The 16,226-nt window shown below is 36.9% G+C and overlaps 2 protein-coding genes across 7 annotated transcripts in view; one reads left to right on the top strand and one right to left on the bottom strand.

The window, feature by feature from the left end:
• Positions 1 to 1,644, bottom strand: part of LOC110452888 (serine/threonine-protein kinase 11-interacting protein-like) — a 36,180-nt gene extending 34,536 nt beyond the window's left edge. For all 6 annotated transcript variants that reach the window (XM_021501617.1, XM_021501621.1, XM_021501619.1 and 3 more), the window contains exon 1: positions 1,280 to 1,644. In XM_021501617.1, the coding sequence (XP_021357292.1) occupies positions 1,280 to 1,346 (67 nt within the window). In that variant the 5' untranslated portion in view covers positions 1,347 to 1,644. The remainder of the gene's footprint in view (positions 1 to 1,279) is intronic.
• A 190-nt stretch (positions 1,645 to 1,834) lies between these two features.
• Positions 1,835 to 9,406, top strand: LOC110452889. The gene is made up of 3 exons (XM_021501624.1): positions 1,835 to 1,935; positions 7,122 to 7,272; positions 8,970 to 9,406. Exons 2-3 carry the CDS (start codon positions 7,146 to 7,148, stop codon positions 9,326 to 9,328), a joined length of 486 nt encoding a protein of 161 aa, XP_021357299.1. The 5' UTR covers positions 1,835 to 1,935; positions 7,122 to 7,145; the 3' UTR covers positions 9,329 to 9,406.
• Positions 9,407 to 16,226: the final 6,820 nt, after the last annotated feature.

The raw sequence follows: 16,226 nt of genomic DNA, 5'->3' as shown, positions 1-16,226 counted from the left end.
CCGATTCATGCAAACAAAAACAAACAAAAATAACAATTTAACTAAATAATTAAATAATGAACTACTTTTTTTTGAATGAATAATGACTATTCCAGCTTTGCAAAACCAAACAAATTTGCATATACATGAAGTTTTTAATGGGTGGTGTATTGTATCACAGACCTTTCTGTAGAATACACGAAACAAGAGTTATTTTCCTTAGCACGGTAAACACAATCACATAATAGGCGAATTTGTTAGCACAAAACTAGTTTTAGTTTCAAACTGGTTTGTCAAGCTTTCTAATTTCTTTACCAGTTTAGCCAGTTTAAGGTAATAGGTTTGTGCCACCATTTCTCAGTAGAATTTCTTCAAATTTTGTAGTTACATTGCTTTGAAGAAAAGAAATTTTCTGCCACAAAAAAAAAATAGGTTGTCAGAATTTTAAGGATTTAAATAGAAATTTATGTAAAAAGGAGTGAATTTTGAAAAAAAAATGAAACACAATTCATCTGTGTTCAAACTCAGACAAAGATACAAGCGAGCTTAATAGTTTTAGATATTTATTCATAACATAAACAGCGCTAGCATTTCTGTCGATTCCATTTCAGCTTAACCGGCTATCCGGAAGAAAACATGCACCGTACTAACTGCTAGGGCAGTTATTTTCTCCTTTGAATACTGCCCACCTGCAATAATGATTCCGTAACGTACTCCTTGCGCTATCTTTTGACCATTTGGCAACTTTTTGTTTCGTAGCTCACACGGTACAACAGTTTTCTTTTGCTTACTTCACACGGCCAGTCATTTTGTTTACAAAGAAATGGTGTGCTATACGCATGCGCTAGTAGAGGGAAATCCCTGAACAAAACGTTGGTCAGACAGGAAGAAATACCGATGATTTTCTTAGATTTAATCATTTTTATGAATCTATTTCAGCCAAATCCGATCGTTATTTTCCATAAGGAGTCTCACTTGATATGTTTATGTAGTATTTGAAAAAAAAGACAAAAAATAAAGTTACTTCACCGTGATGCCCCTTTAAGAGATTTGGGTTATTTTTAGTAACAAATCCATACTCTAACTAGAGTATAACAGGCGAGTTTGCGTGTATATTGTTTTTATCCTATAGCAAATAACAAAAAAATCATCACTGTACATAATTTACGCACAATAGCACAATGACCCTATTTCCGTAATCGTCGGTATCGACGGAGGAAGTCTATCAGATGAAGAGGTTGGTGGTTTTCCCCAACCTGATAAAGGGAGGTTTTTGATGTTGATGTTACACAAAACTTACCACTTCTCCTTAGAAGAACCGCCAGTTCAGATACAATATCTACCTCTTGTTTCCTGCTCTGAAACATTGTGATTTGGTAGCTATCCTTTCAGTGCCGTATGTTTAGTGGACTATTGATATCTTGCAATCGACATTGTTAATAATAAATTCGGCATTATTATTTGTTGACGTATCATCCATATTATGTCTTTTGTGTCTCATTCTGCATGAAATATGGTGACGTAATTGAATACTTCTAACCATTTCCTAGTATAACCAAGTATTGTTTCAGTTACCGGTTTGGCATGGTTCTCAAAAATGATGTTAGAAAGTAAATTAAATGCCTAAATTTTCTAAAAACTTTCATGTGATTTCACCGGATCTGACATCTTTTGTTGTTGTCATCTCGCACTGAATACGTTGCAACTAAATTATAATGATAATGACTTAAATGTAAACATTTAACACTTGAAATGTAAAATATATAATATTACATTTTTTTACATTCATTTTATTTGTGTAACATAAATTTCAATTAATTTTCCCAAAATCGCTAATCGAGGTGAAGGTCGTTAGATGACAGGTTCGCAGAAAGGTGATGTAAAAACCCGTAAAAAACGAAAAACATAAAGGTCATCCAAGCCTCAAGAGCATTTACAGAATTAGGGCTTAATGAGGTAAGAAAGGGTTGTCTTTTCAATCATGTGACTCAGAGAAGATCTTGTCTTTGATAGGCGATCACTCAACTGTTTTGGCGCCTGCTCCATTTTGGGTTAAATGCGGCAGTGTCGTGTGGGATTGGGAAGTTAGGTTGTTTACTTCTCACATTAATTTGTATTAATACTTTGTTAGGTATAATTGCTGTTTATGATTTACAGACAGGGCTCTGTTACTTTATGTGTTATTCACCCTTATTTAGGGTAGGGCTTTTCGTTCAGTGTTGGATTTCTGGCGATCAGCTGCTACGAATCGATACCGGTGCTGAAATCTGTGTGTTTACACTTTTGAGACGGCCGGAAATTGGTGATAGCAATAACAGGAATAGGTTCTCCTGGCCCACATGGTTTTAGATGGCCATGGTGAGGCTGGGTTTGAGATTAACAGTTGGTCACTCATGGTTACCGGCTGTTTCGCCCTAAGTCCCGTTCGCCCTAGGTTATTTTGCGCTAGGTTGTTTCGCCCTAAAACAAAAATATTAGGGCGAAACATTGTTTGGTATTTTCTTTCAATTTTAGTAGTTTTAAGTCACAAATTAAGTCTTAATTTTAGTCTTCCACATCATTAAAATCAATTTCATGACAAAAAGTGTTTGTCATGTTTTTAAGCGAGTGTGGCAAACGGCAGCTTTGAAAAGCTGACTCTGCTCTCACATACTCTACATGAAATATACCTAACACCAATGTAGAAAGTCATCAATTTTAAATATGAATTAGTATTAGCTCACCTGCCCTAAGGGCAAGTGAGCTTATGTCATGGTGCGGCATCCGTCCGTCCGTCCTCGTCCGTCAACTTTTCCTTTAAACAACTTCTTCTGAAGAACGGACCGGCCTAGAGTCATGATATTTGGCTGAAAGCTTCGTTGGTAGGAGCCCTACAAAGTTTGAGAACAAAAATGACCTTGACCTATTTTCACGGTCACAAGGGTCAAATATGTCAAAAACTTCAAATGACTTCTTCTGAAGAACTAAAAGGTATAGAATCTTCATATTGGGCTGATGGCTTCCTGGGATAGAGCCCAACAAAGTTTGAGAATGAAAATGACCTTGACCTACTTTCAAGGTCACAGGAGTCAAATGTGTCAAACACTTCAAACGACTTCTTCTGAAGAACTGAAAGGTATAGAATCTTTATTTTTGATTGATGGCTTCCTTGGATAGAGCCCGACAAAGTTTGAGAATGAAAATGACCTTGACCTTCTTTCAAGGTCACAGGAGTCAAATGTGTCAGACACTTCAAACGACTTCTTCTGAAGAACTGAAAGGTATATAATCTCTATATTTGGCTTGTAGCTTCCTAGGAAAGAGCCGAACAAAGTTTGAGAATGAAAATGACCTTGACCTTCTTTTAAGGTCACATGAGGCAGATATGTCAAACACTTTAAACGACTTCTTCTGAAGAACTGGTAGTTATAAAATCTTAATATTTGGCAGGTGGCTTCCTGGGAAAGAGCCAAACAAAGTTTGCGAATGAAAATGACCTTGACCTACTTTCAAGGTCACAGCGTTCAAATATGTCAAACAGTTCAAACAGCTTCTTCTGAAGAATTAAAAGGCATAAAATTATAATATTTGGCTGGTGACTTCCCGGGATAGAGCTCACCAAAGTTTGCAAATGAAAATGACCTCAACCTACTTTAGAGGTCACAGAGGTCAACAACATTTTAATGGATTTGTTCTTGAGAACTAAAAGGAATGGATTCATAAGATTTGGCTGGTAGCTTTTTGGAATAGAGCTAACCAATTTGAGAAGGAAAATGACATTGACCTACTTACAAGATCACAGGGAAAAATATGTCAGGCAACTTCTGAAGAAGAATCAAAAAGCATAGAATCTTATAATAATATTTTGCTGGTAGTTTCAACAGATGGAGCCAACAAAGTTTGCGAGAGAAATATTTATAGTGCAATATAATATTTAACGAGAATATTTTGCTATGACTGCTTAAATACTCAGGTGAGCGATACAGGCCCTCTTGGGCCTCTTGTGTTAATGTATACATTCATACAAAAGTATTTAGGGGGAAACAACCTAGGGCAAACAGGATTAAGGGCGAAACAACCTGTTACAGCACTCATCTTCGAGGCTATTTGGTGGGGGGAGGGAGCAGGGGGTATAAAACAGCAGGTCTGGGCGGGGATCAGGTTCTTGACAGGGTCGGTGAGCCGACTCACCTCTCCTGGTGAGGAGAACCTTACGTGACCTCTTGCAGTGTTAACAGTGCAAAACATGGGCCGAGGTGCTGCTAACAGTACCAATACTGTATACATAGAACTACGTAAGGTTAATGTTCCTGTGATAATATATATAGTGCTTTAGGAACTACAGTACATGTATGTAGGGATAGTCAGGGGCTTTGGGCTTAGGCATCGATACATGGTGGTTCGCTGTAGATCTATAGGGAGCTAGGAGCACATGGTCGTAGTCTACTGGTGTCATTGTTTGGCACTAATGCTATGCTTTGTATTTGTTGAACTTGTTATACATACTTGTTGAGTTATTGAATCAATTGCTTGCAATTGTATTGCACCACTATATCCATTGTTCGAACCTGTAGTGAAAATAGGTCTGTAATCTGACAAAAGAGGCGAGGTCTAGAGAGGACTGCATGGGAAATTGTCGACAGTCGAGTGACACCAGATGCAAACCCTCTCCGAACCTCCCCCTATTACAGTTGGCTTGTTGACATTTCTGACTGAAGAGGGGTGATCCTGGGCACAGGAGTCTGAGAATTTGTTACAGCTGGTTTGGACCTAAACCACAGTGTTCATAGTAATTTTACAGGTTTTAGGGGTTTAGATCGACTTTCGGTAAAAATGACGTTTATAGTTGATGTATCAATTGACACTCATTTGCTAATAAAAGCTTCTCACATACTAGCCAACTTATCTCAAGCCTTAAAAGTTGATAACCAAAACAATGCAACAATGGTAGGTCAGCAGACATTTGACATTTTCCCTGAATACAAATTTAAGCTTTTGTCTATACGTACTTCTGTGTTTGTATTTCTTATTTTGGTTTAATCGTCTGTCAAAATGTAGATTGAAGTGTAACAGTGGTCATTACATAGTTCACATCCCCACAGGTAAATCTAACCGCAGGGCAGAGTTTGTTGTCGATCTTGGGGAACAATATAAATCTTGTTTTATGAGGGTGAGTCTGATTAGAAAGGGGAGAAGAGGTTATCGATCTGTGAAAACTTGTGTATACCTCTCGATGAGTAACAGTCAAATGCATACGTAACAGTAAAATTATGATGCATAGCGGCTCAAAATTCAGTGTGCACACCAAACTGTTCTAGGGGGATGCTACACGATCGAGCCGGTCTTATATTTCACTACTTAAAAAAATTCTGGTCACAGACAAGGGGGTGTCACGTGCGCTGGGTGCACGTGACACCCCCTTGATCCATCTCTGTTTTTGTTCTGCTAACAGGTAAATTCCCTGATGGTCTCCAAATTGAATAAGGATCAGTGTTGTACAAGTATAAATGAAGGATGTTGCCCCATGAGGGCCGAGGGGCAAAGGCCAATAGTGAAAAAAAAGGTAAATAATTGAAAGACTAGATCTTCTTCAGACAGTATGTGTAAAAATGATTTTGCACCAAATTTGATTTGAAGCATCACTGGGCCAAGGGGACTCCATGTTTTACAAATATATAAACAATTGGTATATCTACATGGGGAAGAGTCAGGTAAATATTTAAAAGGATATCGGGAAATAATTAACACCCAAGTGCAAATGAAGCCTAATTCAAACTCAAACTTCAACTAGGGCAAACTAAATTTTCCAGTAGCATGCTAAGATCTCAGATTATACCGGTCACAGTTTATATGTCCTATGGGATGCTTTTACAGTTATGTTACCTGCAATTTGAAATGAATTAAAACAAAATCTAAAAGCAGTTTAACGTTAAAAACTGCCTTTTAGATCTGCTCATGATTGCAAATGCTTAGTTAAAGCTTGCTGATTAATGCAGTGTACCTGGTGATATTGACATAAACATGTCTACACTCTCTGTCCCTTGACTGTAGATCAACTTTCTGAAGTTGGCATAATGATGATGTACAATATTTGATGCAGCACCCTATCTAGCTAATATAAGCACCTCTAAAGCGTTTTACAGTACATAGATATACAATTAATACAATTAGCATATATACATTAATTAATACAATTTTGAGGAATTCGCAGGAGCTGCCTTATCAGGCGCTGACTACTAGCTCTATGCCACCTGGCTAATATCTCCCTTTGTGTGTATGCCTGTGTGTGTGCTGGAGATGTGTTGTGTTCTGTTTGTAGTGGGACCGTGCTTCCGACGGCATCATTTATAGTGCCACCTCACTTGAATGCTACAGCGCAGGTACCGCAACATCCACCCCAGACCATTTTATACTCCACCTGGGTTGTTGGAGTTATATGGGCAGGAGAAAAAACGCTTTCTCTAAATGTTCCATGCTTGCGCCAACTTTGAGGATCAGACTCTGGCTGCCTGCGTATAGAAGGCCAAAGTGTAAACCACTAAACCAATCCGCCCACTGAATAATTAGGGGGTAGCACAATCTAGTGTATTGTGTCTTAAGTTTTAATTGCAGATGAACTTCATTGGTCATGAGTCAGTATGAGATTTCATCTTCATTACAGATAATTGATGTTCGGTCAATACATCAGCCTAGGTTGAACTAAATGAGGTCATTGTGACCTACAGTACAAAACTTATGTGACCAAAATTAAGTTACTGTGACCTACTTTTGAAAATCTGACCCTACATTATGAAAAATCAGGTAAAGATATCAACATGGGACTATGGTTTGACCAAATTAGTCACTTTGACGTACATTAAGAAAAACTGTGATTGGGTTCAGAATTGAACCTGTAACCATTGTTTGATGAAATTAGGATGCTATGATCTACTTTTGAAAATTTTACCTGCATTATAAAAAAAATGTTATTGGCTTCAGAAATTATAAAAACTGTTGCTTGATATTTTTCAAGTCACTGTGATCTCCTTTTCAAAATTTAAATCGGAAACAATAATATTCAAATAAAATCCATCTCCTGTACATATGCTTCATCTATTTCCATGTAATTGCATGCGATCTAGGCGATCTAGGATCTCTTGTTAATGTGCTCGTGTTTGTTTCAGTTTTCAACCACAAGAAAGGTGAAAATGGATAATCCTCCTAAAAGATCTTTATCTGTAACATCAGATCCAAAACTTGACAGGGAATTCTTCAGCCCTCCTGATCCACGTGGAGAACAAAGCTTTTTGAGGGCAGTTCCAACCGTCGGATTGGGTATGTGTTCATAGTCTCCAAAAATTATTTACTATTTGGAGAAGTTTTCATTCTCATTTGTGTTGGTCATGTCCTCAAAAATCATTCAACCAAAATGTCAATCTCATTTATTGAGTGTAGGCCTGCATGGCGCTATACAATGTAACATACAAAAGGTAGTGTCAACAAGCAGCTAATTAGATAGAGAGCTATAGTGTCATTGAGTGTCAGATATCCTCAAGGTTTATATTTAAAAGTAAGAATTTATTTTGTAAAAGGCTTGTAGAAAGATGAATAAATGCAATTGGAAAGTACAAAAAAACAAACAAAAAAGGCTGTCAATTTATCATTTTACATGTATCAATATATTCTGGACCAATTTCTACCATGTCAATATTTAGATTAATGTAGGTCTGCTCATAATTAAAATTCATCTAATTTGATTAAATTTGTGTTACTTTGAACACTTTTAAGGTTACAGGGGACAAATATGTTAAAATCTTCAAAAGAGTTATTCCAGATATCAATAACTTTATAATACCTATTTATATAGCTAGTGTAACAAACCTTTCCTTATTATTCAGTAGAATAAAGAGCTAGTTATTGACTGTTGTGTTCAAAAAGGTAACCTTGACCCACTTTTAAAGTTTCAAAGGTCAAGGTTTGTAAAGTTGTTGTTTTCCAGAGTAATATCTGTAACTTATTGGCATGGTGTGAAGGTTAAGGGCTAATAAGTTTGCCCAAATAAATAACCATGATCTACTTTCTTGTCTCATAGCTATAGGTGTCAAATGTGTGTAAAAGCTCAAACAACTTTTTCTAATACATTGTATTCCTTTAGGCCTAGATTAGTATCAGCCTGTAGCTTGCAGAAATAACACATGAATTTGTTAGTTCCTTATGGCCTTGACCAACTTTGAAAGAAGATATGTCAGTTAGCCTGTAATGAACATAAACTTACTTAATGTAAAATTTGTTTGAATATAGTTTGGTTAGTTTGACCTTGGCCCCACCTTGAAGGTCACAAATATGAAATATGTTTATGAAATGCCTTAGTAAAAGGATACGGGCTGAGGCAGTGTTCTCCCTAGACATTTTTTGATGCGCTATGGCATCTGCTTTTTAACCCTTCCATCACAGCGCGACGCTGCCAACCATTTTCACGTAGCAAACCATGTATCGTGCGCGATATTACTTTGAGAAAGAAAAAACTCTAACCAAGAGTAATAATTGATGTAGTTAAATCTAAATGAATATTTCAACAGGTATTTGATATAAATACAAACTTCCTTAAATACCAAGGACTTATTTCAGCTATTCGAAATTTAAGAAAGTATAGACAGAAAGATAAGCTTATAGATGTAGCTAGAATATAGAAACATACTTAAAAGTCAAATTTGTGTTTAAACACGAAACTATATATTGTTAAGTCACCTGTCATTCCTCAATTTACACCCAACCACAATCATTATCGCACAACGTTCGTCCATCGTGTGCAAGCAATGATCGTCCACCTTTTTATCGTTCGTACATCGTGCCCACATGGTTTACACACTATGCGCATACCGTGCACATCGTGTAATATTGTGCGATCCCACAACTGTACATATATATTTTGTGTATCTAATATAATTTACAGAGCTATAATTAACAATTCTGTTGGTAACAATATGTCATACATTCTTTCAGTAACTAATTATTCTGATTTTCTGTTTCAGGCTTAGTTTTGGCACTAGGTGTAGTAGTCTACCAAGTAAAGATGTGGCCGAAAATGAAAGCTAAGGGATACGACTTCAATATTTATTTTTGGAATGCTAGGTTCGTTGCTTTTGCAACTTTTTATAGTCTTACTTTGACAACTATTTTCGCAGCAGACCTTTCTACAAAAGCTAATAGGAAGCGAAATAACATCACCGACGAGGATGTGCACCGTGCCATGTTTGGTGACCATACGCCACGAAAGCTTCCAACCCTGAAAATAAAGCCATATGAAGGAAACCCTATGGCTCTTTTCAAGACAAACATCCTAGAACAAGTTCTTCTAAAAAAGATTAATGCAAAAAGCCAAGTTGACTGAAACCTCTTATGCTTGCCACCTTCTGAGAGTTGCCAATATTTGTTTGGTAATATTCAAAGTAAAATGAATTCCAGCCAAGTTATAGTTCATTATATGTTGATGATGATGGCATCGAGTAAAGTTTGGTGTATACAAAACCTGTAAATATACATTAAATTTTGTATTTCGCTCCATCCAGCAGGCTTTTGCTATGTATCTCGAGTTTCGAGGCTTTTGTTATCACGATAATGATCTTGTAAGCACTGTTATCCAAATTGCAGATATTTAACTGTATGTATTTTCGGTTTAAATTAATAATGAATAGTGCCTCTATAGATGACAAAAGTTTAATTGGAAGACATGAATATAGCTTAGTGACTGATCTTTGGTGAAAAAACTGACGAAGCGCTAGGCTGACACTTGTCCTTGGAAGATTACAGAGGAGCGACACCCGACTGTTACAAAACTGGTCTATTTTACCATGACAATCCCATGCAGTTCTTTTGATGTACAACAAAGAATCATGTTTTGTATTCAAAGGATGTAGAGGGCGTAAATGAGCAAACCCCTAAAGTATTAAGGATGGTTCTTCGCATAAATGCACTTGTCTATATTATTGTACATAATAATTCTGCTGGTTATTGTCATCAATAGACATTGTGTATGTGTAGCATTTTTACTAGTTTTGAAAATGAGGTCGCGCTAAAAATTCAACAGTTGATTTAATGTTGGTGATATTCCAAGTTTTCAGAGCAGCCATTTTGAGGAAGAATTTTTGAGGAGTTGTCTTCTGAAATCAGAAAATATTGATAATTTTGTAGCTGTTTTCCATGGTTACATAAAAAGTAATAAAAGTAAAAGCCAGCAAAAGACACTAATACACCACTTCTCATTGATATGTGTTCAACAGTAACTTACAAAATATCATGAATGGTTTTCAAGTCATTTTCTAGACAAACTGATATGTTTGCAAACTTTCGTGAAAGTATCATGTGAAGTTTTCATGTACTGATCTTGAAACATTAATGATTCTTGTGCGGTTCCCTATTTATTGTCTTCTTGAAATTGTATGGAAGTGTAATTTGTTTTTAAACTGTTTTTAAAGTTGTCTGTTAATTAATAGGGTGATTGTAAAGAGAATGATTATTTTTCAAATTGTTTATTTTGAACTTTATATCTTATACATCATGTATAAAACATAGTATTTTGGTTTTTAATAAAAACATGGTCGAGTGGATTTATTGATACTGTACTTTGTTGGGGGGTTTTCATGATAAATTCTTGTTACCTATGAAGGAAGTTAAGTAAAGTTATTTAGACTCAAATAAAATCCTAACAAAACTGCTTTGCTCTAGGACTCGCATTTCTGTAGAAGTTGTTACAAGGCTTTACAACATCTACACCCTGCAATATTGAAAGACGATCATTTCTTGTTTGAAAAATAATAAATAGCACTTTACTCCAGCCAGCTACGTATACAGGCCAAACATTACGAGTTTAGACCTTGTGGATCAGTATTAAGTCTTTTTTCAACAAATTTAACCCACGTTTCCTTGACATTATTCTAAGTTTATTTATTTGAGTAAAAAAACTCTTAGCACAGCATGCTATAGTTCAGATTTTATGACTACCATGTATGACTCATAGTTTTGTAAAAAAAGTTTCCTTTTAACACAGTTTACCACTGTTATCTTAGCTCATTCAGCCTGAAAACCAGTATGCCTAGCTGTAGCTCCTGCTATATTTTTGGGCTGATTTGAAAACCTAAATGTCAGCTTGGCCTCTGACGGAGATCTTATACAAAAGCTATTCCCAAGTGTTCTTCTCATGGCCCAGACTTCTCATGGCCCAGACAGAGTGTTATTTTTGCAACCGGTTCACAATTGGATATGGCCACTTGTTCTCCAACCTGTGGCATTACCAATATAGAATTCTTCATTCAAGGTATCCAGTTGGCACATACATTTTAACTGCCAATCAGATGGGCATACACTGTGTGTGGGATGTTTAAATTACCTTGGTCTGTCATGGTCTGTCCATCCAGAAACATTTTTAGATAACCTGTCCTGAATGGCCAAGTGAGCATATGCCGTGGTGCAGCTTGTCTGGTGTAAATATAGCCAGAAGCATGCTAGGGTGAAGGGATGTAAATATTGTTCAAATGAATGACTCTGAACGTAATTCAAGGTAAAAGTGGTCAAATGTGTTCAAAACTTTAAACAACTTCTTTTAATCATCAAAAGGCCTAGGGTGATGATAAGAATCAACCATGACATTTGTTCAAATGAATGACCTTTTGACACCCATATTCAAGTTCACAGGGGGTCCAATGTGTTGAAAACCCTCAAATAACATCTTCTGATTAACCATAATCCAGAAGTGATGAAATTTGGCCAGTCATGTTCAGCAAGGATTATTAAACTTGTTCAAATCAATGATCATGACCCTCACACTTATTCGAGGTCTCGGGGGTCAGATATGTTGAAAACCTTTGCATGATTTCTTCTAAATTACCAAAGGGTCCAGGGTGATGATATTTTACCAGTAGCATGCTGGTATAAAGGGCTATCAAATATGTTAAAGTGAAAGACCTTGACCCATATTCAAGGTCACAGGTGAAATGCGTTAAAAACACTTAAAACACTGCTTTCAATTTTGTTAAAATGAATGACCTTCACCCATCCCATATTCGAGGCACAGGAGTCAAATGTGTTGAAAACTAAGTATTTGACTTCTTCTGAACAACCGAAAATTCCTAGGGTGATGATGTTTGGCCAGTACCATGCTGGTGAAGGGCCATCAAATATGGTAAAATGAAAGTCCTTGACCCATATTCAAGGTCACATAGGTGAAATGTGTTAAAAACACTTAAACCACTTATTGTGAACAGTGAACCAAAAGTCCTTAGGTGATTATATATGGCCAGTAATTACATGCTTGGATGAAGTGCTTTTAATTTTGTTTGCATGAATGACCTTCACCCATCCCATATTCAAGGTCACAGAAATCAAATGTGTTGAAAACAAGTTTTTGACTTCCGAACAACCAAAAATTCCTAGGGTGATGATGTTTGGCCAGTACCATGCTGGAATGAAGGGCCATCAAATATGGTAAAATGAAAGTCCTTGACCCATATTCAAGGTGAAATGCATTGAAAACACTTAAAAGAAATGACACATGCTTGAATGAATGACCTTCATCCATTTTTAAGGTCACATGAGTGAAATGTGCTGGAGTGATGCTAGTTGACTAGTAGAATGCTGGAATGAAGTGGTTTCAATTTTATTCAAATGAATAACTTTTACCCATGTCACATGGGTGAAATGTGTTGAAAACATTATAATGATTTCTTCTGAGCAACCGAAAGGCATAGGGTACCAAGGTAATGGTATTCGGGCAGTCACATGGTAGAATGAACATCTATTAAGTTTGTTCAAATGAATGATCTCCACCCATTTTAAGGCCACAGGGGTCAAATGTGTTAAAACACTTTTGGCAAGTAAGCATGATGGGTTGACTGCGGCTTGGACACACTTTCAAGTCCACAGGAGTCAAATGTAATGAAGACACACTTTCAAGTCCACAGGAATCAAATATAATGAAAACATTTAAATGTGTTCTTTTTAATAACCGAAGTCCTAGGGTGATGACATAGTTGGGCAGTAAAAAGAGTTTTTCTCGAATTAATGACTTTGACACCTAATTCAAGGCCACATAGGGGTCAGATGTGTTGATAACCTTTAAACAGCTTATTCTGTATAACAAAATGGCCTAGGGTGATTATTTTGCCATGTGTTCTATCATATTATTAAGCTTGTTGAAATGAATGACTTTCACTTATATTCTAAGGTCACTGGGAGTTGTAAAATGTCTTCAAAGAATGACCTTGAACCACTTCCATTGTGGCAAATATACTTCTAAACCAATTTGAATCGGTTTTTACAAAAGACACATCAGACGCAACACCAAGCATTGACAAGAAAGTTGATCAGTCAATACCACCACTGACAATAACAACAGAGGGAGTCGAAAAACTCTGAAAGAACATCAAACCATTTAAAGCCATTGGACCAGACAACTTACATGTACCAAACATTGTCCTGAAAAACTGCTCTAAACAACTAGCACCTGGGCTGAGATACATCTTCAGCAATCCATTAACTCTGGCACCCTACCTACCAATTGGTTGAATGCGAACATCACTCCTGTATTTAAGAAAGGGAATATTAACACACCAGAGAACTATCGACCTGTTTCCCTTACCTGCGTTACCTGCAAGCTGCTTGAGCATATTATCTGCAAACATATCCTGAAACACCTGGAAAAGAACAATATAATCACACCACTCCAGCATGGCTTCCGTTCAGGCTTCTTCTGTGAGACACAACTCTTAGCAACTATGAATGACTTGCTTCAACTCCATGACAAAGGCCAGCAGACAGACATTGTGATACTTGATTTCTCTAAGGCCTTTGACACGGTCCCGCACAAAAGGCTACTATCCAAACTAGAAAGTTATGGTATTGATGGTCCGATACTTGATTGGCTCAACATGTTCCTCACAAAACGATCTATGCGAGTCCTGGTAGATGGAGAAAATTCTGACTCTGTGGGTGTAGCTTCGGGAGTACCTCAGGGCACAGTGCTAGGACCGTTGCTGTTCCTGTGTCATATCAATGACCTACCCGAAACTGTTAAATCTCAAGTCAGATTATTCGCCGACGATTGTCTGCTATATAGGAAAGTCCAAACACAACAGGACCACCAACAACTACAAAACGACCTTGTATCATTGGTAAAATGGGCCACAAAATGGGGTATGAGATTCAACGCTAAGAAGTGTTACGTGATGAGCGTCAACAGTAAATCATCTCATTTCTACAAACTAGATAATCATATCCTGCAACAGGTACAACAAAATCCGTACCTCGGTGTTATAATCTCAGATGATCTGAGATGGGGCGTCCACATCGCTAAAACCGTAAAGAAGGCAAACTCCACTCTAGGCTTCTTGCAACGAAACCTCCGTCACTGTCCGAAGGATTGCAGGAAACAAGCATATATAGGACTTGTCCGGTCACTGTTAGAATACGCAGCTATAGTATGGGACCCCTATTTAATCAAAGACAGTAATGCTCTAGAGCGCGTCCAGAGACAAGCAGTGCGTTTCATCAGAGGGGACTATACCAGCAGAGAGGAAGGTAGTATAAGGAGACTTATGAACGATCTAAAACTACCAACACTTGAAAATAGACGTCATCACAGCAGACTCAGTTTTCTCTACAAGGTGGCCGGGGAGTTGGTACCAGCTATCCTGCAAGACTCTGTATTAGTCAAGGAGAGACCAAAACGACAAATAAAATCAAAACAATTTAGTGACTACAATACAACAAACATTGTAGATAAATTCGTACAAAACAACAGCCGGTGCTTCAAAATTCCACCTAGCAAATCCGAGCAATATAAACAGTCATTCTTTGTAAGAACAATTTCCGATTGGAATAGACTNATTCCAGGTGATCTGTCAAGGCCCCTCGGTCACTTGATTGTTATTTCTCGGATTATGTCCTGCACAGATAGTTCTCAAATATGTAGGCTCCCCTTGGTGCATGTAACAAGTCTGCCCCCTTGTAGGCAGCCATCTTGTTTTTGCTATTTCTTAAAAAATACAGGTGGAATCTTTCTCACATTTCAGAAGTAGCTTGATCCATAGATATGGATGTTCAATTTTGAGATGGATTGGAAGAACAAGATAGCTCTGCTGCCAGGTGGCCATATTGGATTATGACAGTTCAAGTTTGTTATTGCTATTGCTATACAGGAGAGATCCTTCTCAAATTTGACAAGTTGGTTCATCAGGTCCCAAGTTGTTAATGTTTAATTTTGAGATTGATTGGAAGAACAAGATAGCTTCCAGGTGGCCATCTTGGATTGCGACAGTTAAAGCTTTTATCAATATTTCTAAAAAGTATTAATTCACAGATTTGAAATTACACATTCACAATAGTTTCTTGTTGAATTAAATTATGCAAGTTAAATTATGGGATTGAAAGATTGTTGCCATTTGGCCATCTTGAGAAATTGTAAGTTTTAAGGCTGTTATTGCTGTTACCAATGCTGGTAAGACCTTCATCGTTTCATTTCAAGCTTGATTGGGGGAAAAGATGGCTGCCAGGAATAATGATTTTGTTTTGGCACATGACTTTTTTTTGTCAAGAAGTCAAAAGATTGCTTTAATTTTGAAAGGATAATGTCAAACTTGGCTGTATCAAGTTTTTGTATCAAAAGCAACCACATGATGCATCACAGTTGACACGACTTTACTATTGATCAAACAGATAAGGGAAAAGAACAGAAAAGACCCAAGTAACATAAGAAGTAATGAAGATCTTACAACAGTGGGCATTTATACCCTTTCAGGTATCTTGTCTGTAGTTAGGACAACAAAAACAGGTGAGCAGTACAGGCCCAATCAGCCTCTTTATTTCATTGCACAAACTGCAAAGTGAATTATAGTATTAACATTACAAAAATAAAAAGCTTGAAAGAAACTTAATAAATTAAAATAAATAACAATTTAACAATTACATTATACAGAAATAAATAAACATAGAATGTGCTACACAGACTCCACAAACACACTGATACACTCACCAAGTCAATATAAACAAACCATTTAGCCTATTGGGGGATAGTCCCAAATCATGAGATGCTTAAAAAAAGTAGACTTAAAATAGAGACTTAATAATTCTAACCAATTATATTTAGCAGTTGCAAGCATTTAACTACGATACAAGTAGTCTGAAATAACCAATCTCTTAAAAAAACCATTTGGGATGTGGCAAAGACGGTGCATACCTGCCCCATTAAAAATTTAAGGAGGATACATGTTCCTGTGTTCAGCAAACTTTACTTGCAC

The sequence above is a fragment of the Mizuhopecten yessoensis genome, unplaced genomic scaffold (assembly GCF_002113885.1).
Source record: "Mizuhopecten yessoensis strain PY_sf001 unplaced genomic scaffold, ASM211388v2 scaffold6967, whole genome shotgun sequence".
In the NCBI taxonomy this organism is placed as follows: domain Eukaryota; kingdom Metazoa; phylum Mollusca; class Bivalvia; order Pectinida; family Pectinidae; genus Mizuhopecten; species Mizuhopecten yessoensis.
Note: the sequence above shows the minus strand (reverse complement) of the source record. Positions and strands in the feature narration are given on the sequence as shown.

Coding starts and splice junctions, on each gene's coding strand:
- LOC110452889 (XM_021501624.1), top strand. CDS start 7,146: ATGGATAATCCTCCTAAAAGATCTTTATCTGTAACATCAGATCCAAAA. Junction 7,273..8,969: donor AGTTCCAACCGTCGGATTGG/GTATGTGTTCAT, acceptor TTTCTGTTTCAG/GCTTAGTTTTGGCACTAGGT.